This window comes from Abramis brama (genome assembly GCF_963993115.1).
Source record: "Abramis brama genome assembly, chromosome: 13".
Lineage (NCBI taxonomy): Eukaryota > Metazoa > Chordata > Actinopteri > Cypriniformes > Leuciscidae > Abramis > Abramis brama.
The window spans coordinates 3,677,076-3,702,000 of record NC_139975.1 but is presented as its reverse complement, the minus strand read 5'-3'; the positions used below and the strand labels follow the sequence as shown (position 1 = coordinate 3,702,000).

The 24,925-nt window shown below is 34.6% G+C and overlaps 1 protein-coding gene across 1 annotated transcript; it reads left to right on the top strand.

Moving 5' to 3' along the window:
* Positions 1-3,513: 3,513 nt before the first annotated feature.
* Positions 3,514-23,719, top strand: rgs14a (regulator of G protein signaling 14a; the record flags this gene model as incomplete). Its single annotated transcript, XM_084132748.1, has 14 exons — positions 3,514-3,684; positions 5,643-5,664; positions 7,098-7,246; positions 8,656-8,748; positions 11,480-11,623; positions 12,794-12,961; positions 13,942-14,020; positions 14,213-14,316; positions 15,516-15,731; positions 18,583-18,656; positions 20,111-20,237; positions 20,323-20,404; positions 21,752-21,826; positions 22,815-23,719. 14 exons carry the CDS (start codon positions 3,514-3,516, stop codon positions 22,976-22,978), a joined length of 1,668 nt encoding a protein of 555 aa, XP_083988874.1. The 3' UTR covers positions 22,979-23,719.
* Positions 23,720-24,925: the final 1,206 nt, after the last annotated feature.

Below are 24,925 nucleotides of genomic sequence, written 5' to 3'. Positions count from 1 at the left end.
AGCCATTACAAACAGTGATGCATTACTGCAAAGAACCATTTTTTCCCTGACTGACATCTGTGCATCTATTTTGTATTTAGATGTTAGGAAAAAATGTCTCCTCATAGAGGAAGTAACAGTTACCGGAAGCATTGTAGCTGTAAGTTTGCATGCTGAACACAAACACAATATCATATTTCCAAAATGTCAAGGAAATACTGTGAACTGAATAATGTATGTATACATTCTTTTACGAAAATTGCCCCAAGATATGGGTCAGTCAGTTCATCTACATCACAGCTAACTTAGCTTATTTAGCCAGTCAGCAGGGGGAGGCAGATCCAGATGCACCAGTAATTTATTTATGTATTTATTTATTTAATTCTATTTGTGTTTTGTTTTGTTTTGTTTTAATTTCATTTGTTATTTTATTTTCATCTATTGTTTTTTTATTTAATTTTTTAATTTTTTTAATTAATTAATATCTTTTTTATTTTATTTTATTTTATTAATTAAGTAATTAATATCTTTTTTATTATTATTTTTTATTTTATTTTATTTTATTTTATTTTATTTTATTTTATTTTATTTTATTTTATTTTATTTTATTTTATTTTATTTTATTCAATATAAAAGTCCTTTGAGTGGTCTGCGCATGCGTGTCAGCTGATTCCCCGCGCACCTGTTTGAAGTTGAGGCGCGTTGAACGCTCATGAACGCGTGTGGTGTGTAGTCAGTGCAGGTGCACAGTCAGTCTCTCTCCAGTGTTCTCGGCTCTAGTTCAGGTGTTATTATGGTGGCGATAAGAACTCTAAGCCAAAGCTTCTGTTGGCTGGCCAGAGGAGCATCTTTACAGATCAAGTCGAGCAGAGGTCGCGTGCTGAAGATGCGCTCGAGCGAGTGTCAGGTATTCTATAGAATCAGGAAAATCTGTATGAATACAAACGCCTTTGATTTAACGTGTTGTTCAAATAAAATGCATGTAGGGTAACATGGGGAAAGATGCCCCTCTCCAATGTGCATTTACCTACTTTTAAATTGTAACATATTAAGATATGTTTATTGAACAAAATGTAAAATTATTCAAAGCGGCCATCTTACCCCAAACCCCATTCTAAACTTTTACAGAAAAAAAAAAAAAATTTATTATTATTATTATTATTATTATTTATTTATTTTTTAAAAGTAATTTTTTTTTTTTTTTAAATAGAATAGTTGTATTTTATATATATATATATATATATATATATATATATATATATATATATATATATATATATATATATATAAAATATTTATATTTATTTATTTATTTTTTTCTGTAAAAGTTTAGAATGGGGTTTGGGGTAAGATGGCCGCTTTGAATAATTTTACATTTTGTTCAATAAACATATCTTAATATGTTACAATTTAAAAGTAGGTAAATGCACATTGGAGAGCACAGGTAAATGCATATATATATATATATATATATATATATATATATATATATATATATATATAATTTAGTTGAATAATTGAATAACCAATGACAGCCCAATAAAAGAGATTCATCTGAAAGTTAAAATTATTCTGTGACTTATATAGGCATTTTAATATTTTTATTTACACATTTAATTGCCCATATTTTAACTGAATATATGCCATAATAGCAACACTATGAATGCAAAACTTAATGATTTCACTCAATTAACCTAAAGGTTTTAATGAAAGCAAAGATGTCTGAAATGTACATATACTGAATAATAACCTCATTAATTACAATAATTATTACATCTAAAAATAATAACACTATAACAGCATGCTACTTGGGGCCTTCTGTGCTAATTCTGGTGGCTCATCTTACCCCAATGATCAAATTTTATCTTTTTACTTCATCTTACTCCGACTTACCCTACTTATTAGATTTCATAGACATTTTTATTGTTTTAGTCCTTCATATTTCCAAAATACACATTGCTTTTTGTTTCCTATTAATGGAGAGACTGTTATACAAATCTATTGTTATTAAAAAGTACAGTAGACCCAATAGAAGGGCATGTTGTCATCATTTATAGAGCAAGTTTTTAGCTATATACAAGGCAAGCACAAATGTTAAAGGTAGAGCAAAAGATGTCTGAAATGTACATCTAATTAATGGAAATACTGAATAATAACCCAAATAATTACAATCATTTAAAAAAACTAGTAACAACATGCTACTTGGGGCCTTCTGTGCCAATTCTGGTGGCTCATCTTACCCCAAGGGTCTGATTTTATCCTATCTTACTCTGAAAAATATGGACACAAACAAATAGGGAAAGTCAAAGGCATTTTTATTATTTTAGTCCTTCAAATTCCAAAATACATTTTGCTTTTTGTTTCCTATTAATGGAGAGACTGTTATACAAATATATTGTTATTAAAAAGTACAGTTGACCCAATAGAAGGGCATGTTTTCATCAACCTATATAGAGCAAGTTTTTAGCTATACAAGGCAAGCAAAAATGTTAAAGGTAATATCAAACCATAGTTCCTCTGACCTGACAATAATCACATGTCAGTTAATAAGTATGTATTATTTTATTATTTATTATCTCCCATAGTAATCTGTCAGCTCTCATCACAATATGACACATTGTTTAAAGGGGTACTTCACCGATTAGCATTTATCTTTGTATCAGTAGAAACCCGGTAGTATTTTTGAATGGCCGTGCTTCCCTCCCTCATGTCCCCCTGAGACGAGAGATTTCTGTATTGTGTGTCTGGAAAAAAAACTCAGATGACGCAAAAATCGTCATTTATCGTCATCAGAGGCTTTTCTGTCCAGAAGCGAGAGACTCCAGCCAGTAGGAGGAGCTCGTTCCGCATGTCTTCAACCCGCCCATAGGGGGATCTCACGATAAAACACCATCTCTTCAGTTTCGAGTCGACTAGTAGCCTAGCTGTATCATTTCTTCCGATACTGCCCTCTGTAACCGGTAGGTGTGGCTTGGGCGTGGCCTCGTAGGGCAGCAAAGCAAGTGCATTCTGGGAGATGTAGTCTTTCATCCACATGAGCCAAAAATACATTCTCTGGCTTTTCTCAGTCTAGAAGACACCAACTTCTAAAATTTCTACTACATAAATGACCCAATTTAAATACACATTCATCTTTCCAGCGGTGAAATATCCCTTTAAAGGTAATATCAAACCATAGTTCCTCTGACCTGACAATAATTACATGGCAGTTAATCAGTATGTATTAATTTATTATTTATTATCTCCGATAGTAATTTGTCCGCTCTCATCACAATATGACACATTGTTTAATTTCCCTCCACATGCACAATAAAGATGTCCATGTTGTGAAACTGGTGGTTTGGCTGCTTCACTGCCTCAGGTTGAGGTTCTCCTCTGTGGTCGGTGTTTATTCACAGTAGTTCTCATTGATCTGTTCGTTTAACTGGATGGGCTCAGGGTTAGGTGGCTCTCGTACCACACAAAAACCCTGCTTGCACTCAAGGAGGAGGGTTTAGTCAGACAAACCACAGTTCCTCTTGTGGTGTTGTTGCTATGGTAAGACTTCCCTTTCGAACAGGAAGTGACAGCGCTGTAAGAAAGAGGGTGTTTCAGGCAGAGTCTGTAGAGGGAAGCGTTTCGGAGAGAGACGGGCACGCTCGACCCGATCCTGATGTGGACATGTCCAAGAAAATGAAGACTCTGACGGTGCCAGCGGGTCAGATGGTGAGTCCGGTTCAGGCCTGCGGCTTCTCTGATTGGCTCGTTCTGATGAGGATGATGCGGGAGTTGCTTTATTGTGGGATCATGTTTTTAGCCTTGATCCAGTTACTATTTTAACTTTATGCTCCAGATATTTGTGGAAAGTGGTGTTTGGTTGACCATTCAGCTGATCTCTGATGCACGACAGATGTTTTCTTCTCGTCCTGCTCTGTTCTTTTCCATCCACAATGAGTCTGAGGGGACTTGTGTTTGCAAACTGTCTGTGTGTGTTTGATTTGAGGACAACGTTGTCCCTTGAAGTTGGTAAATTAGTTTTTGGCAAGTCTTTGGATGTCTTTAAAGGAAAATATGATTTAATATTTGTATTAGTGCCGACAATCTTACTTATTACAAATGTTTCTGTAATTAATCACACCTAACATTAAAGATTTTTTATAAAATAAATTAATAAATATTTTTTTAATTTTATTTTTTATATTGTAATCATTTCCTATTTAATCTCCAAATTAATGTAGAAACAATAGCCTATATTTTAAATATTTTTTATGAAAGAAGGCCAGTATTACTGATACCAATATCGAAATTGTCTCTATGAAATAGATTTTTTTCCCCTCAATTTTAGCCCTTATAGTTATTCAACATTATAGAAATATCTAGTTTTGTCCAGGATCAGATAATCCATCTTACTTTTGTAAGAAATATGAAATTGGAGAATTATGTATTTTAATGCTTTTGTGTTCCCTCTTGAAACCTTGTGTTCATTGGCAGAGAACTCGAGTGAGAATGAACGCAAAGTCTCTTAAAACATTTGCAAGGGAACGTAAAAGCATTACAATTTATTTTTCCTCCCATCTCATATTTGTCCCTTTAGGGTTTCCGTAGCCCCTCATGTGACCCACAAAAATATTAAATAAATAATGGATGCAGTAGTTATTAGAAACTACTTTCGACTGGTTCATCTCTGATGATTGTGTCAATGCAGTTTATATACAGTGATTAAAAAACTATTTAATATTTAATATTTTTGATATTGACAGCTGTTTGGAGGATTCTTTTATGGTACCAAAATAATTTTTTTTACTTTACTGTAATTAAAAGGCTATAGCCTTATGTCTACTTCTACGTTATTACTTTAATAGTTAAAAAGCAAGAGTGAAATATAAATATAAATGTGTGTGTATATATTACATGATACAAATGTTGATATACTTTTGTTCCTGAAATCCACCCTTCTGTTGGGATCAGGATAATCCTGTTTTTCCCTGTATCAAAGGTATCCCAATCTCACATAAACTGACATTTTGATCCAGATCAACCACAAAAACCAATCTTGGTTTCTTATCTGATTTCAGAATCCCCTTTTTTTTCTTTTGAACATCTCGTCCCTGAAGTTAAGCTGAATCTGAAAGTCTTCAAAGGCTTTATAATGATCGGCGCTCGCAACACAAAGTGCAAGGCTTTGATTCCATAGGAAATGCATGAACTGATCGTATAGCTTGGCTTCAGGGTTATTCTGCAATAATTATCTTCTAAGGTTTGACTTTTGGTCGCTTGCTAAATCCATGTGTAAGAAGAAAAAAACAAATGCATGTTGAGCCACTGAGAAAATTAGCATTTCTCAATCAGGTTGCCACATTGTTTCCATGGCGATGAGACGTTCAATCACACGGATTGGTTTGACCAGAGAATTAGTGGAAAGTGAATCTCACTATTAACGCCTCGCATGCTTTTTTCTCACATGTGACATGTTGTCATGTCTTCTAATGAGCTTTTAATGTTGAACAACACACCCATTTCCTGTGAGCCGAGGAAAAAAGTGTGCAGCTGTTAAAATGCAATTTCCTGTGATGTATTTCTCGTTTTTATTCATGACTATGACACCACAGGCCCATTGATTTCATGGTAGACTGATTGTGTGTGTGTGTGTGTGTGTGTGTGTGTGTGTGTGTTTGCTCTTGCAGACCCAGGCGGTTTCTGATGGCGGTAAGTTTAATTTCTTTACATTGTAGAATAAGCCTGTCACCATCATCAACTCTGTGCTGACAATCAATTGTCATGTAAATAATAAAAAGACATGTAAATAATTGTCAATGTAAACCTAATACATGATTATAATTTTTTTTACTTTGAATCTATTAAATAATAATAAACAGTAGTGGATAAAAGTTATGTCAGGCCTAGGAAAATCAACATCTTCATTTTTTTATTCAAATAATATTCAAATTTGTTAAAGTCCCCCTGTAGTCAATAATTTTATCCCTTTAAACTCATCTTTTATCACCAAAATGACACATTTAAGTGTTTTTTTTTTCCTTGAAGAATAATCTTCATGCCTTAAAATATCTTGAATGTAACTCGACACCCTTGCCTCATTTAGTATGCACGGTTCTATGAATATGCAAATGAGCCCCGCCTCCACTCACTCACTCAGCTCAGAGATCCACTGGTTGACGATCACACGTTGATCTGATTGGTTACAAGGTAGTTTGTGACGTCAGAAACACCAGCGATTTCAAAGCGTGTTTTTGAGACTGTCTTTGGTTCACTGCAGTTTTAAGGAGGAAATACTCAGCAATGCTGTCGACTTATGAATTTACACATGATTTGTCTTAAAGCAGATTAAAAACACCACATAGGCTGGATTTTCACCACAGGGGGACTTTTGTAAGCATATAGTGTAGTTGCGCTTTGATTTTATTGTTTTAATAGTGCAATGAAACATGACAAATTGTGTGGACATAATTTTTGGCCAGGCTGTCATGCAAGAAATTATGAACACATGCAAAAACAAGAGAGAAACAAATCTAATATTTGATTGTTGTTGTCAGTGAATGCTTTTCCTGCTTTTCTGTAGTAGCTATAGTTTGCCTTTTTTTCCAAATAACTGACTTTATATACCTTAACCAGGTTTAGTGTTTTGTTCTTCCTTCACATTTAAAATATTTATAAACATTTATAAAATATAAAGTATTTCTCATATTTGGATCATTTAATCAAAATTGTACAAAAAATCCCATCCAGATATCACTTTTGTCCACTACTGTGTAATATAAAAACATTTTTTATTATAATAAAATATCCCCAGTTGATTCACTTTAATGCTTTGAAAATGTAATGCTTTTTTTTAAAAACATTTTATTTTATGATTAAAATCAACAATCCTTTTATTATTATTTTTATTATATTCTTTCACTGGAAAGTAGACACGATATTGTACGTTTGATGGCATTTCTTTAAGTGCTTAAATGTCCTTTATTTGGATGACAATTATTGCAGTTATCTCAAATAATTGCGATTAGACCAAATAACCCTGATCAGATCAGTAATGAATAATGGAGACAAGCCTACTCTAGAACTTCTCATGGTCCGATCACAATCATGTGAATAACTCAGTCCACCCTCGCACTCCTGTACAGAACTGAACCTCAAGTTATCCAGCAGTGGCAGCAGCTCCAGCCTATCAGAGCGCTCGAGCGGGTCAGGTGGTCCAGCCAGTCGCGTGGTCAGCTGGGCCGTGTGTTTCGAGCGGCTGCTTGAGGACCATGTCGGCGTGCGATACTTTACTGTAAGATTTTAGACTTCTTACCACAATATTCCCACTGTTTAGTAATATATTATATATTTGTATTTATTCACATTATCTATAATATTGTAAGCTGTGGGTTAGTGTTAATGTGCTTAATCCTAACTGTGCCTTTTAGCTTTTTCAGATATTTATTCTTTAATTAAATTTGTGTCTTGTTGTATTTGTGCGCTCTGGAAGCTTCATTTACCAAGAAAAATTCCTTCTGTGTGCTGAAATATATTTGTTTTTGATTCTGCTTTTGATCTGTGACTGCTTTAAAATCTTAAAGATCAGTATTGCCATCCATATTACAATAAAGATGCAAATAAGATGATTTAATCGCTGTGGAAAAATATAGTTTCCGTGAGCATTTAGAGATATACCACACTATTTAAACAAGATTTATGTATATTGATCGTTTACAATAATTTAACAATTTGGTCTTAAAAAAAACAATGTTCTGAAGTGATTGTAATCATAGTTATTTTAAAAAATTGAAATACTGTTGATTGCCATGAATATATCCATTGCTCCTGATATCGTGTTAAATCATAAATTAAACAAGGTTTATTAAGCTTTATCCACATGCATACAAAATACTCACGTAAAGCAATATAGCAAATCTCAGATGCTTAAATTGCTTGTATCGTCACAAAATGTAACTATATTACTGTCCAGCTCTAATCTGCTGAATGTGACTATAAGGCATGAAGATATTATAAACATTAACACATGATTTTCTGAAATTGGTGCTGTCTGACTATAGAAAACTGAGAAATAAGGCTGTTGTTTTCCCGTTTGCCAAATATGTAGGAAAACTTCAATACCCATAATGCACTGGGCATGTTGCCGTCCGAGGCCACGCCCACCAGTCTGCTATGGATGCGCTTGACCAGTCAAATACCGCCTTGGTTTAGTAGGAAATACTTCTTGGCAAACTTTTATTCGTGGTGTCAACTTCACTCTCAGAAAAAAAGGTACAAAAGCTGTCACTGTGGCGGTGCCTTTTCAAAAGGTACACCTTTGTACCTAAAGAGTGCATATTAGTCCCTCAAAGGTACATATTGGTACCAAAAGTGTACATATTAGCTCCAAAAGTGTACATATAAGTACCTAAATGGTACATATTAGAACCCTTTTGAAGGGTACTGTCCCAGTGACAGCTTTTGTACCTTTTTTCTGAGTGTTGTATTGTTCCCGGGTGCAAGAAAATCGTAGAGTATCTCTCTATTACGTTTCAAGAAAGATGGCTTTCTGCATTTCAGGTTATTAGAACAAGATGTGTGTTTCACAATGTGTTACTTCACAAAGTTACCGGTCAAAAGGAAGTTGTCAGTCGTAAAAACACATTTACATTTGGATTGCATGTGTGAAGCATTGAAGTGTTTTGTGTTTTTTTTTCCTCACAGGAGTTTCTCAGATCAGAAGTGAGTGCTGAGAATATCTTGTTCTACCAAGCCTGTGAGAAGTTCAAGAAAATCCCGTCCACGAGACTGGAAGAGGTATGCAAAGACTTCTTAAATTGACGTGGGAGTTGAAAATCTCATTTTAAAAAGGGGAAAAATCCCATTTAAACCAAGAAAAAACAGTTTTGGATTTTTGAAGATGCATTATGACTTAAAATGAGTAAGAAATGTGTGTGTATTGGACTCGATTTTATTTGCATCTTTACGATGTTTAATATGTGACTGTGCAGTCGTGTGAAATGCATGCAATTTTAATAATTGCACTTCAGTGTTTTTCATAGACACCTACTCAAACTAATGGACACTTACTATAGTCGTCTTGAAGCTATCTGGGGTTTAACGCCTTTCTCAACGGCACAATAGCACTTGATCTCCAAAACACTCCTAATCGCAAGAGATGCAATGGAACAAAACTAGAATGTGGCGCAACATTGCTTGATCTTAGTGTAAAACAGGAACTTGCTCCTCATTTAATGGTTTGAATCCTGAAACACCTGGTGGTGCAGTGGGAAAAACAATGCTAAAAATGCTTTTCTTACTCAGTGTTTTTGTCTTGTTTTCAGTCCAAATATCTAAACATTTTTAAAGGGGTGGTGTAATGCCCTTTTCACAAGATGTAAAATAAGTCTCTGATGTCCCCAGAGTGTGTGTGTGAAGTTTTAGCTCAAAATACCCCACAGATATTTTTATATAGCATGTTAAAATTGTCACTTTTTGAGGGTGAGCAAAAACGCACTGTTTTGTGTCTGTCCCTTTAAATGCAAATGAGCTGCTGCTCCCGGCACAGGGGGCGGAGCTTCAAGAGCTCGTGTTCTTTTACCTCACACACACATGCACTGAAAATTCCAAAAACTTTTAGCCTTTTATGTTCAAACCGAAGTCAGAAAGATGGAGAGACTCAAGAAGTGAAAACATGTAGAAGCAACAGGACATTTCTGAATGGTTAGTTGATGAATTTATGTAGCTTATGTGTAGTTATCTTCTAGTCATTGATTAGCATATAATGTCTTGATGATCTATAAATCGTGTTCAGGGGGCGGGGTTTATGTAAATTCTAGGGTTGGTGATGTCACTAACCCGGGAGGAATGTGGTGTAGTCTCTACCAGCCGTTTGTTGTAGTCCTTAAAAAGTGATTTCTTTAAAAGCAAATATCTCCCTTTGCTTTGAACTTTAAGCGTCGTAACTTTGCAGATGTTGTTTATGCTCAAACAGCAACATTACACACTAACTAAAGTTAAAAAAGTGAAATCATAATCAACCACCCCTTTAAATCAAGATGGATTTACCAAAGTAGTAAAATGCCATAAGATATTATGTCTTGTTTTCTAGGGGAAAAAAATCTAAATGAAGTGAGTTTTTGCTTAAAACAAGCAAAATTATCTGCCAGTGGGGCGAGAGAAATGATGTTAATTCAAACAGAAACAAGATTTTCTCTTAACCCATTGCCTGATAATTTTGCTTGTTTTAAGCAAAAACATAAGCAATAATTTAGATTTTCCCCTAGAAAACAAGACTGAATGGCATTTTACTCATCCAGTAAATGCTTCTTGATTCAAGAATTTTTAGATATTTGGACTGGAATCAAGATAAAAATACAAAATCTTTTTCAGTCTAGGTAATAAGTTCATGATGCCATTAAACATGGACAGATGAGAGATATTTCCTTGTGTTAGTAGCCATGCCATCCCAGCATTATATATATTTGCAAGAAAATGCATGTCTGGAATGTTTGTCATCTGCATCTTTCATTCTTCTCTGTATGATCTGACTGTATGATGGAAGCATGTTCCCGCTACGGAACAAAAAATACTGTAGATTAAGGTAATTGTGACTATCGCACAACTGATTTATTAGCAATTGTGAGATTATAACTTACTATTAAGCTCTATTCGGATTGGACTAGATTTCCTGGGAGTATTTCATGTTTCACAGACTGACTTTGCCAATTTAATCCCGTCCGAATGCGAACGTCTGTGATTGCTGTTGTTGTATTATTCCAACACTTCTCATGCTTTCATTTAGTTTCAATATGAAAGAATAAACTATATAATCTATAAATGGAGACAAATCACGGAAACTGTGAAGAATGCGCATTTTAATATCAGTGTCAGGTAAGAGTAAGATGCTTGTCTAGATTTCTCTGCTCACTAATGCAAGTTTATCATAAACCGCCACTGCTATAAACTCGTTACATTTACTTAAATAGGGTTTTTATAATGAATTAAAATATTAACTAATAATAAATAAAAAAGACACATGTCATATGTGATGCACGCCAGCACAGCACATGACCTTCTGTAACGCCCACGTCTGGAAAACACACACTCGCCCTCTGAAATAAACACACGATGCACGAGACCACAGACTTCGAGTGATAAGATTTGTAACTCAAACATCATTTTAGAAAACTAGTCCCGTCCGAATAGGGCTTTAGGACTCTTTTCCTCAGAATTACGAGTTTATATCTAAATTCTGAGGGGAAAAAAAGTCAGAATTGCAAGTTTATAAACTCGCAATTGTTATAAAGTCTGAAATATGAGATATGAACTTGCAATTTTTTTTTGTGTGAGAATTTTCACACATTTTGCACTTTATAACTTGCAATTGCGACTTTATATCACAATTCTGACTTTCTTGCAATTAAAGTTGCAATTACCTATTTTTTTATTTATTTCATGGCAGAAACAAGCTTCCATAGACTCTTCAGTCGTAATGAGAAATTAAAGGCTAATATCAGCCTAAAGCGATTGCATGTGTCCCCCTCAGCTGAAGAAAGAAGCTCGCTCCATCTACGACAGTTTTCTCTCTGAAAGCTCTCTGCATGCGGTTAATATTGACGATACGGCGCAGATGGAAGTGAGCGCTTTGGAGACGCCTACACCCGACATGTTCGATAAAGCACAGGGACAGGTACACGCTAAGACAAATCACATGCCAATACTGTGATTACTCATGTGTATGTCATAGCAGAGTTATTTTTGCTGGAATTTTACAGTCCCCCTGTGGTGAAAATCAAGTTTTTAATGTTGTTTTATATGTCTATGTGGTGTTTTTAATATGCTTTAAGACATGTGTAAATTCATAAGTCGACACCATTGCTGAGTATTTTCTCCTTAAAACTGCAGTGAACCAAAGACAGTCTCAAAAACACGCTTTGAAATCGCTGGTGTTTCTGACGTCACAAACTACCTTGTAACCAATCAGATCAACGTGTGATCGTCAACCAGTGGATCTCTGAGTGAGTGAGTGAGTGGAGGCGGGGCTCATTTGCATATTCATAGAACCGCGCATACTAAATGAGGCAAGGGTGTTGAGTTACATTCAAGTGATCAAAGATGAGTTTTAAGGGATAAAATTGACTACAGGGGGACTTTAATAAAAAGGAGTTTGTGTGTTATATGGTAAAGCCTATTTTGGATAATACAATATATAATAAATGCTTTACAAATGAAAGGTATTTGTGTTTTTGTTATTAATTATTTGCAATTTGGACCAAAAGATCGGATTATTCATAACAAATGAATAAGTCTGGCATTGCAAAAACTGCGTCACATGATGTAACTGAACAGTAAAACTAATATGTGACCCTGGACCACAAAACAAGTCACATGGGTAAATTTTTTGAAATTGAGATTTATACATCATCTGAAAGCTGAATAAATACACTTTCCATTGATGTATGGTTTGTTAGGATATGACAATATTTGTCTGAGATACAACTATTGAAAATCTGGAATCTGAGGGTGCAAAAAAAAGTTCATTTATGTTGGCGATTGTGCAGCATTCACTCACAAAAATACATGTTTTATATATTTACGGTAGGAAATTTACAAAATATCTTCATGGAACATGATCTTTACTTAATATCCTAATTATTTTTGGCATAAAAGAAAAATCAATAATTTTGACCCATACTATGTATTGTTGGCTATTGCCACAGATATACCCGTGCGACTCGAGACTGGTGACGTGATCCAGGGTCACATATTATGAAACCGAGTTCTGACTCTACATGCACAAAGAAAATCTTGAATGATTTATGATAACGGTTTATTCTTCCCCCCCGCCCCCCCGCCGCAGATCTTCAAACTAATGAAAATGGACAGCTACACGAGGTTTGTTCGCTCTCCGCTGTACCAGAACTGCATGCTGTCGTGTGTGGAGGGTCGTCCTCTTCCCAGCGTTGGGACTCCGGAGCCCAGAAGCAAAATGTCCAAAAAGAGCGCAACGCCTCCCAGTAACAGAAAGGTAATGCATGTAAAATCCCTTCAAGACCGGTTTAGTTACGTTGGATATTTTTTTCATAAAAAAAAAAAACTGCTGTTGAACTGCCATTCAAAGGTTTTGAGTTGATAAGCATTTATTTAATCTCAAATACAGCAGAAAAATATAATTTGAAATATTAATACAGTTTAAAATTACTTCTATTTTAATATATTTGAAAATTTCATTTAATTTTCAGCATCATTACTCCAGTCTTCAGTGTCACATGATCCTTCAGAAATCATTCTAATATGATGATTTGCTGCTCAAGAAACATTTGATTATTATCAATGTTGAAAACAGTTGCTTCATATTTTTATGGAAACTGTGATGCAATTTTTTTTCAGCATTTTCTTTTTTTCAGAAATATTTTTACACAAGTCTACAATAACTATGAAAGACTTTACGGTCACTTTTATTTAATTTAATGCACCCTTGCTGAATAAAAGTACTAATTTCTTTCCTATATTATATTGTTTATATATATATATTTTTTTTTTTAGATTAATCATCCAAAATAAGTTTAAATATGTGTTTGTGTACAGTGTATAATTATTTTGTATATATAAATACACACAACATGCATGTATACATTTAAGAAAACATGTTATTTATATATAAAATATTTATATTTATATATAATATAAATGATATATAAATAAATATATATATAAAGTGTATGCATGCAAATATTTCTTAAATATATACATGCATGTGTGTGTATTTATATATACAAAATAATTATACACAGTACACAAACACATATTATTTAAACAAACTTTTATTTTGGAAGCGATTAATCGTATATATATCTTTATATCTTACAGTGCAGATGTTTAAAAGGGTCTAATTGGGTGAGAGTGTTTGTCAGTCCACCGTGGGAATATGATGGCGTGTCAGTGAGACTGTAGACTGATAACCACAGTGGAAAGAAGTCATGTATTTTACTGTGTGTTTTTGAACAGAGTGTTGAATTGAAAGTGCCCTCGTCTGACAGCAAGACCAACAGGAAGAAGAGGTTAGAGAAGAGAGGCTCATGGGGAGGTACCATCTGACTCAACACTTCTCTATCTATCTGTGGCATCTTTGCGCACGTATTTGCAAGCATGTCTCTATTAGATTTGGTCTTATGAAGATGCACCACAGTTGTTCTGTTTGTGTGATTCTCTTCTCTGTCGGTTTAGCCGTTGAACATGAACTGTTCATGACTGCACTAACAGCGTTTGTGTTTCTCAGCTGACCAGTCGTACCAGCATGTGTCGGTGTCTCGTAAAGAGTCTCAGATCTCGGTGAAGTCGAACAGCAGCTTGGAGTTGGTGTCTGGATTCGGCCGAGCTGAGGTATCTGCACCAAACCAAATGTTCCTGGAGATTGCAAGATTGTGTATGTCATGAAGGGAATACAAGTGCTTGCAAGAGAGCAAAACTATAGTCACATTTTGTTAAATCGATAGATGTTTTGAGTGTTAAAATGTCATATAGTGCTGAAAAGCATTGAAAGGACCGTTAAGTCCTTTACCTACTTTCATGTTCCTGGTCAAAAATAGCCTCACTTTTAAAAGGGAACCATTGTGCCCTTTTGAAATGTTGATTATTTTCCTCATATTCTCCATTGTTGCGGCTCCTCTCTTCCCAGTCTGTCAGTAACGCTCTGTTTAGTTCCTGTCTCTATGAAGCCCCTCCTTCTGAAAAGCACACTGTGCTCTGATTGGTCGGCTGGAGCAGTGTGTTGTGATTGGTCGAGCGCTTCGAGTGTGTTTGGGAAATGTCCCGCCCCTTCCCATAACCGCCAGTTTAACATACTACTAACTAACTCAACCAGGCCCCGCCCCTTTATTCTGCGCATTAATTATTATAATGAGGAATATTGTGACGTGTTCGTTCTCGGAAGAAACTCAAGACTACAATGGAGGCGTTTCAGGAGTTCAGAAACACTGACACTGATATAGAGAATAGATTTTGTGACTTTGAGCTTTTTCAGTTTTTCGGTTTTGTATATCTTCTGGAAACTGATTAATCATATGCCCATTCGATCCAAGCTTAAGGTGCATAAGTATTCATTACTTCAATGAGTTCATTGTTTCTGCCATAAATTATTACATTGTTTAATACATTTTTAGCTAACTGTGATTTTGTATATGTACATTTCTGAAATGCATAATTAAGACATTTACCTCTGATTACAGATCACTCTAAATTGTAATGTGGACTCATGCATTTTCTGTAAAGCTGCACAATACAAATAAATGTGAATTTAATTGAATAAGCTCAGAACAACGAGGCCTACATTCAAATGGTACCAAAAAGACATACAAAAACTAATTAAGTGAACAGAATTTCTTAATTTATCTTTGTAAAGAAAACCTCATTGATTAACTGGCTACTCTCTGCTGTCTCGGACGACGACATCATCTCCTGTCGGCCACCATAACTTCTGTTGGTTGCAATTCGCAACCTCACCACTAGATGCCGCTAAAATGTACAAACTGCACCTTTTTAAATTGAGTTAAATTCACAACTTTGGATTGTCTCTCTGTCAGAATGGACGCTGCAGTGTGGCCGCCTCTGATCCAGAGGCCTTGAGTTCTGGTTCTCCTACAGCTGATAAGTACTGTTGTGTGTATCTGCCGGACGGGACGGCCAGCTTGGCCCCCGCCAGACCGGGCCTGACCCTCAGAGACATGCTCAGCAGCCTGTGTGAGAAGAGAGGCTTTCCCCTGAAAGACGTGCTCATCTACCTACACGGCAAAGACAAGGTCAGTCCACAACCGACTGCATCTAACCAGTAACCAGCGTCATGATTTTGGTACACTTTACATTAAAGTCCAATTAGTTAACATTATTTAATGCATGAATTAACAATGAGCAATGCATTTGTTACAGTATTTTTGAATCTTAATATTAGTTAAAGTGCCCCATTATGCCTTTTTAAATGTTCCTAATGTTTTGGAGTCTCCTACAACAGGTTTACATGCATCTAAGATCAAAAAACACCTTAATGTTCTCATAATATCATTGCACATCACCTCATTTCTCAAAGATTCTGAAAACGGTTCTTTCGAAGATTCAGTCTCTCTAAGCCCCGCCTCTCTGAGAGCTGCTCTGCTCTGATTGGTCAGATGTTAGAGTCTGCTGTGATTGGTCAGAAAGCAAACGCTCATTATCATATCTGAATCTCAGCTCTTGATACACAGTGATTCGAACAGTAAAGATGCCGTGGGTTTTACTGTATCAATCTCAGAAAACATCGTCTTCTCCACATGAACAACACGAACCAAACTCTTCCAGTCTCAGATACACTAGTGTTTGAGGGCGGAGCTAAGAGACGCTGCTCAGCCAATCAAGACCAGAGACTGGCGTTATGCTAATTAGTTACAAGCCTACGTAAGTTTGAGCAAGAAGTGAAACTGGAATTACTAATGACTTGTTTCAGTTCAGAATCGATTCTTTCTTTAGTGACACAGTAACTCTGTTTATCTGCACTTTGACCTTTGCAGACCGTTTACATTTACAAACAGCTCTTACACACTGCATTTGAAAAAGCATGATTGGAACAACTTTAATAAAAACACAACTGTTTATTGACTGTTTACATGTGCACCAATAATGTGATAATCTCCAAAAATCACAGTAAGGACTTAATCACATTAAGATGTTCACATGACATAAAGTAAACCTCTTCAGTTTACAAGCAATTTTCATTATTATGATTATTAGCTAAGATTTGTGGTTATTTTTACCTTCATTATTCAAAAAGACTAATGCACTACACAAATGACGAACTCGCACACAGTAGGTGTGTTACTGGACAAGCTCTTCCATCTGGTGACCAACCTAAAAATGCCTTAATTTCAATGTTTTCCACCATCAATATATTGCATTATATTCATATCGCTTAGATTCTTTAGCACTCCAAAAATTCACATGTGAATAGATGCAATTAAAGTGTTTACATGCATGTTTATTGTGATTAAAATCGGCATACGCCATGCTTTACTACCATTATGATTGCTACATTTATGAGCCTAATCGTGTTTGTTTGATCGAAGTTTGCATGAGGTAAAGTTTAATTGCATTATCATTATAATTGCATTATGAGGGTGCATTTAAATAAGTGTTACCAAGATCTTTAACACTGGTCAACATTTTCAGCACTTTCATATACTTTCTCACGTTAAAGGTGCCATTTTGGGGACACGAAGGAAAAAAATATGAGATTGGAGGAAAAATTATGTTAATGCTTTTGCGTTTCTTTGAGAAACTTTGCAAAGCATTAACATTATAATTTTTCCTCCCATCTCATATTTCTTTCATCACCATCTCCCTTCAGGCGGTCTGTAATATTCTACACTTTTGTCTATTTTTTTAATTTCCATAACATCCACTGATAAAGTTAGTCAAGGTTTCTTGCTGCAAAAACTCTAGTTTAGTTGTGCAATGTCATATCCTGGCCTCATTCTGACCCTGAGAATTAAATGTGCAGTGCTGAAAAACGTCCTGTTTAAGACTTTATTTGTACTATGGACATGGTATAAATAAATATATGAGATTTGACTAGAGAGTGCGGTTTTTCATCTTTATTTTAAGACTCTATTTGCAAATGACCTTTTTGAATTGCCATATAGCTGAAAACACTCTGTGGGCCCTATTTTAACGATCTAAGCGCATGGTCTAAAGCGCAGGGCGTGTCCGAATCCACTTTTGCTAGTTTAACGATGGTGAAAATGGTCGGCGCTCCCGGCGCATGGTCTAAAAGGGTTCTCTTAATGAGTAATGGGTGTGTTTTGGGATTTATGTGTGTTAAACCAATCAGAGTCTCATCTCCCATTCCCTTTAAATGCCAGTTGCGCTCGAGCCATGGCGGATTCGCTATTTACATGACGGAATTTGATAGTGGAAAGACCGAACCGCTCCAGAGCGCAAACGGATCCGCTCATGCGCGAGGTAGAAGAGTGCAAGCAGATCATCTACGGGACAAGCCGGATTCACCATATTTTTATGTACACAATAATATTTTACATTTGTAATCCTTTTATTTTAAATATTTGGCATGTGTGTGTGCTGCTGTGCATCCCTGTGTGTGTAATAAGCAGAGTGTACGCGCATTGTGGATCCGCCTATAGGCGCACATTATTAACGCACTCTTTAAATAACAAAACAAATATATATTACGCCATTGACTTTAGAGCAGGGTTCAGTCAGTCAATGGCTCAGTCTATTTCTGTTCCTCAAAATAGCAACGCTCCAACAATGCACCAGAACACACACTCGTTCTCAGACCAGCAGCCCATGGGCGCAAATGCATTTGCTATTTAAACAACGTGAAAATGATAATTGCGTCAGGCTGAAACTAGCAAAACACACTTGTGTCGCGCTTGACGCTGCATTGCGTCGGGTGTAAGATAGGGCCCTTAAAGTTGTTCCTCTTTATAGCTCTTATGGGCTGTATTGGTTTATAATACGTTTCTCTGGAGATTCAATAAGTTGTATTTATACTATATTATTTACTTAGCTTCTGGGCTTTTTATGCTATTGGTCTAGGTTTGTCTTTTGTACGATTGTAGTATTTGTGAAGACACTGAATGCTGTGTGTTTGCTTCTCCACAGCCTCTCTCTCTGGATCAGGACAGCTCTGTGTGTGGAGATCAACAGCTCACTTTGGAACTCAAAGTTACTTTAATGTGAGTCTCATATAGAAACGTTCATAAACACAATCGTTTTCATACTAACATATTTACTGTTTCCTACCGCTGTTATAGTCAGCATGAAACTGAAGTTATGATAGTCTTTTCTTTCCTGTTATGATGTACAGTCAAACCAAAATTTATTCAGACACCTTCAACATCTCTCACATTATCACAGTTTATTCGCTATAGTTTAGAAAATGGTAATAAAATATGACAAACTCAGAGTTATCAAATCACTGGTTTTGTCCATCCTTCTGTTAGACTCTCACGAATGAATTGTTGAATATCTGTCAGCTGTTAAATTTAACTACACAATTAGATAATACCAGTTTAGGAAAAAAAATTACCAAGCAATGTTTAATTCTGTTCAGTCTGTGGTGTAAAAAGAGCATTAGCAATTAAAGAAAACACACTTCAGCAAAACATGATCAGCTCAAAGTGACTGAATCATTTTTGGTCCCAATTTTTATAAATGTTACTGGTAGTCACTGTATGAAGAATTTTTTGGGTCACAGTTTACTTCATTTTGCTCTCCTCACTTACTGTCCTCTACCCACTAGTAAAAAAAATATCAAAAATTATATCTGGTGTCTGAATAATTGTTGTTTTGACTGTATATCGGAGTGAAACGCTTCTGGAACAATAACAAATGTGGGCGGGGCTTGATTGTGTCTGTGTGGAATTGATTGGCCGGTGTGGTTTGCTATTGGTGGTTTTCATGTGAGTGACAGGTTGCCCCGCCCACATCATCAGAGAAGAGAAGAGAAGCTGCGAGAGGAAGTTATTCTCAAGATTACCAGGAACTGTAATTATGTGCACCGATAAATCATTTATGCAATATTCCACACACAAAAAAACAAGAATTGTCCATTTTGAATTCATGGTAACTAACATTATTAACGATAGACCAATATGTAATCTAGGCTGATATTTTGATAATATTAGCATCAGCCAATAACAATATCTGATGGTTGATTGACAGTAGCATTAGTTTTCACTGGTATCAGTATATATTAATCTGTGCATTACAATATGGTTATTAATCTTAGACAATGATTGCATAAAGACATTTTAAATAATACTATACATCTAGACTAGTTACTGGGTGTTATTTTAGTATCATTGAGATACTATTGTTTATTAATATTTTCAATTAGTTTTTATTTTTACTTTTTCCATTTTAATTTGTTAGTTTTAGTCACTTTGTTGTGTGATTTTGTCTTTATTACAGTTTTTTATTTATTTATTTTTATGTCTATATAGTTTTGGCTTTATTTTATTTTTAGTTATTTTAGTACATGGATAAACTAAATGAAAATGAGAACTGTTCCCTTGGCCACAAGCTGAAATTATATTTTATTTTATTTCAGTTACATTTCAGTTTTTATTTAATTTAATTTATGGTTTTAGCTTACTGAAATAACCCTGTGAGTGTTGTTTGTGCACAGGCTGGAGATTGTGTTTTTAGGAAGAGCGAGTTGCATCATTGCGAAGTCGAGCAAGACTTTGGGCGACGCGATTTCCCCCGTCCTCCAGAAACACCAGCTGAGACCTCAGGATGTGCAGATCACGCTGGTGCGTAAACGCTTCAATACACACTAAAGAAGAAAATATTATAGAATAATTAACTTTTTCTTTTTCTTTGTTGTTCTCATTCCAGAGTGGCTCAACTGAACCTCTAAACCTGAGCACCAACGTGTTTCGTCTAGCCGGCAAAACCATGTGTTTGGACAGAGTTAAAGGTGCTTTATCAGTTGTTAATTGATTTGTCAATATCAATTTATTTATATGAAATAAATTATATACACTCTAAAAAATGCAGGGTTGTTTCAACCCAAATTTGGGTCAAATATGGACAAACCTAGCCGTTGGGTTACATTTTTAAATTATGTTTAAATTATTTTAAATTAAGTATTTTAAATGTTAACCCAATGGTTGGGTTCGTCCACATTTGACCCAAATTTGGGTTAAAACAACCCTGCATTTTTTAGAGTGTATATATAATATAATATAATATGATATGATATAATATAATATAATATAATATAATATAATATAATATAATATATATATTTTTTAATTATTTAAATTGTTTTTAAATTGTATAATGTTTAATTATTTAAATACAAAATATTTAAGTTGTCATATTTGTATGATTATAATTAAAATAAATATAAATAATAATAATTTTCTGATATTGATTAATCGTTTTGAATATTTTATTTAAATCTATGATCTAAATCATAACTGTATATTTATACTTTTAATAATTATATACAGCTAATAATTTATTATATTAATTATAATAAAAAATCTATTGAAATTATATAATTTAAAAAATATATTATAAATACAATTATATACTCTGTGTGTATATGTGTGTGTGTGTATATATATATATATATACATATAATTTTTTTTATATATATATATACATACATACATACATACATACATGCATACATACATGCATACATACATACATATATACATATATACATACATACATACATATATATATATATATATATATATATATTACACACACACGTATATACATACATTTACAGACAAAAACTTCTCAAAATGATTCATATATTTATTTGTAGACTGATATATTTAGCCTAAATTTGAATTTCTTTACAAAACTTATAAGGTAAATTTAAAACAAATCTAAATAAATAGATGAGTTCCACCAAATATAAGAAAAACTTTAACTGTTAAATGCATAAACGTCCATAAAATGCCAAAATATAGTTCTTAAGTCAACATGATGAACTCCATTTTATTATTTTATTTTATTTCTTTCTGCAGGAGTAAGATCTTAGTGTCTGAGTTTAGTTATGCAAACCATTCTCTCTCTCTCTCTCTCGTGTCAGTTTGCGTTAGACTTGTTGTACTTTCCTGTCACAGTATTGTTGCGCACCACGAATGAAAGCTCAGGGGTCATCGCAGCGTTTAAAAGCTCATTTCTTCTCTGAGCACTGCGTCACACACCTTAAAAACAGGATTATGGGGGAGGTGTGAACTGACATGAGAGCCAGTGATCTCATTCCCTGTTTAACGGTGTGTGTATCTGTGTGTTTTAGTTGGTTTGGAGACTGAAGCCTCTACACCATCACCCAAAGCAAACCACAGACCCAGAAAACACCAGGAGATGGACGGTAATGCTGGATATAAACATGCTAGTTATGCATGAGCTCGAAAGAAACGCCAGGAAATGCAAATTATGCAGAAACTTTCTGCAGGAATCCGTGTGTGTGTGTGTGTGTGTGTGTGTGTGTGTGTGTGTGATCGTGTGATCTCTTGTGCGCACTGCCTAGTGATTGTGAAAGAAAATAGTGTGCAGTTCACATACTGCAAATCTACATTTATTTGCAACCAGAGCAGCTGCATGAATACTGTATCCCACAATGCAATGCTCTCCAATTTACCATCCATTGTGATGAATGAACCACCAGAAGCATTATCAGCTAAATGCAGTTGATAATGTTTATTATTATTATTACTTTATATAAAGTCTATATATATATATATATATATATATATATATATATATATATATATATATATATATATATATATATATATATATATAATATATATATATATATATATATATATATATATATATATATATATATATATATATATATATATATATATATATATATATATATATATATATATATATATATATATATATATATATATATATATATATATATATTTTTTTTTTTTTTTTAGATGTTTATTATATTTTTATATTTATTACATTTTATTATTTATATTTATTGACTTTTTTTATATTTATACATTTTTAGAGATATATTTTTATATACATTTGATTTAGATCTATTTATCTAATTTTAGATATGTTTGTTTATCTATCTATTATTATTATTATTATTACTTTATATTAAGTCTATATTTTTTATTTTTTATAATTATTCGAATTGCCTGAAAAACCACCTCATGCGAGCGTGTAAAATAGTTTTTGCGAAATTGACGTGTTTCCATTGGGCGTATTTTCAATTTGCGCAATTTGAAGGGTAATGGAAACGAGGCTAGTGAAAGGCTTACAGATTTTCATGATATGTCCCCTTTAAACAAGAGCTTGTATCGTCTTCTAACGGATCTGTCGTCCCTCAGTTCTGGTGGAGCTGCTGACCCGTGCCCAGTGCAGTCGAGTGGATGACCAGCGAGGGTTACTCACTAAAGAGCACCTGGAGTTGCCGCAGTTCCTTCAGCTGCCAGCAGGGAACGGAGAGCAGGGGTCCTGTGAACACGCACAAGAAGAAGAGTGCGCCCTTTGACCTTTGACCTGAGGACATGTCCCGTGACCTTGAGCACTATTCAAGCATCTAAAAGACTGAAAGTAGTTAGTTGTGTGGAGGAGTGAAACTCGGTGTGTGTGTGAGAGATTTCTTAACCTGTGTGTGTGTGTGTGTGTGTGTGTGTGTGTGTGTGTGTGGGATTTCTTAACCTGAGAGTGAATGATTTGTGTATATTTTGTATATTACAGACCCTGATCGTATATCGAGCTCTTAGAAACGCTGCCCATCAAAGAATGCAGAATTATGAGAAGTTGCCTTTAAAAAAAAGATCATACTACATAAATGTGTATTTATTTTCATATCGGATTGTATTTTATCCAATATCAAGTGTGCTCTTTTTCTATTTATTAGAACATGTTTGGTATGGGAAGACTTTTACATTGAGAGTTGTGTTCAGTGTTCACAGTGAGTTTTAATGTCTGATTAAAACGGTTGTGTGTGAGTTGCTGTGGGGAAGTTGCACTGTTTGACTTTTTTGTGCACTATTTTTTTGCTTTTGTGTGATGACAGTCTGATATGAAATGAGGCCGGCAAAGTCATATTCAGAATAGTTTAAAAAAATTGTAATTTGCACTCTGCTTCATGTCGTTCCAAAACTGTATCTCTTTTTTCATGTTGCTTATTTATTCAAGTTCTGTTAGTGTGCTATTTGGTTGGTTCTGTAAAATAAAAGCAGATGTTGTACAAAAAGCTCATAAAATTAGTCTAGACAACCCTGAATATCGTGCATGAGTTGTATGAAGTCGTATGAATGTGTTCATGGTATGAGAAAAGAGCAGATGAACATCAAAATGTCTCCTTTCCTTCAGTTATACAGGTTTAGATCAGCGTGAGGGTCATTACGTTTCCTTTAAAGGGGTGGTGTAATGCCCTTTTCACAAGATGTAAAATAAGTCTCTGATGTCCCCAGAGTGTGTGTAGTTTTAGCTCAAAATACCCCACAGATATTTTTATATAGCATGTTAAAATTGTCCCTTTTTGAGGGTCAGTAAAAACGTGTCGTTTCGTGTGTGTCCCTTTAAATGCAAATGAGCTGCTGCTCCCGGCACAGGGGGCGGAGCTTCAAGAGCTTGTGTGTGTGTGTGTGTTAGCAGCTCCGATTACCTCACACAGACTTTGCCTTTTATGTTTAAACTGGAGTCAGACAAGGATGGAGAGACTCAAGAAGAAGAGACAACATGTAGAAGCAACCAGACGTTTCTGAATGGTTAGTTGATGAAATTATGTAGCTGATGTGGAGTTAACTATCTTCAATTAGCATATTCTGTCATGATAATCTGTAAAGTCACTTGTGTGGGAACTGTTGTAAGACGCCTACAGTGACATGATATTGCATTTTTGTTACTGTATTGCATGTGAAAAGACGGATGCGACAGCTCTTCCTCTTCTCAACATGGACTGCGTGTTCCTGGGGGCGTGTTTATGTAAATTTAGGGTTAGTGATGTCACTAACCGGGGAGGAATGTTGTGTAGTCTCTACCAGCCGTTTGTTATAGTCCTTAAAGTGTATAAATAAGTATAAATAAAGCTATAATAGAGTGTATAATTTAATAATGGCAAGAATGTGAACATGCATTTTTAGGGTGCAACCCTTCTCTCTCTCAGTCATTTAATTGTGTGATTGTGCCTTTTTATAAATAATATCCATAGGTTTAATTCATTTGGTAACACTTTACAATAATAAGTTGCAACAGAAGGGCCTGTACTCAAAAAATAGCACTAGTAAAAATACTTCCAAAAACCAAGATATAGTGCAAAAAATGTCTCAGTATTTATATATATATATATATATATATATATATATATATAACTAATAAAATAGCACAATCACACAACTAAATGACTAAAATTAAACTTAAATTAACAACAAAAAAGCTAATTTACAGTATTAAGTATAAAGCTACAGTATAATAAAGTGTATAATTT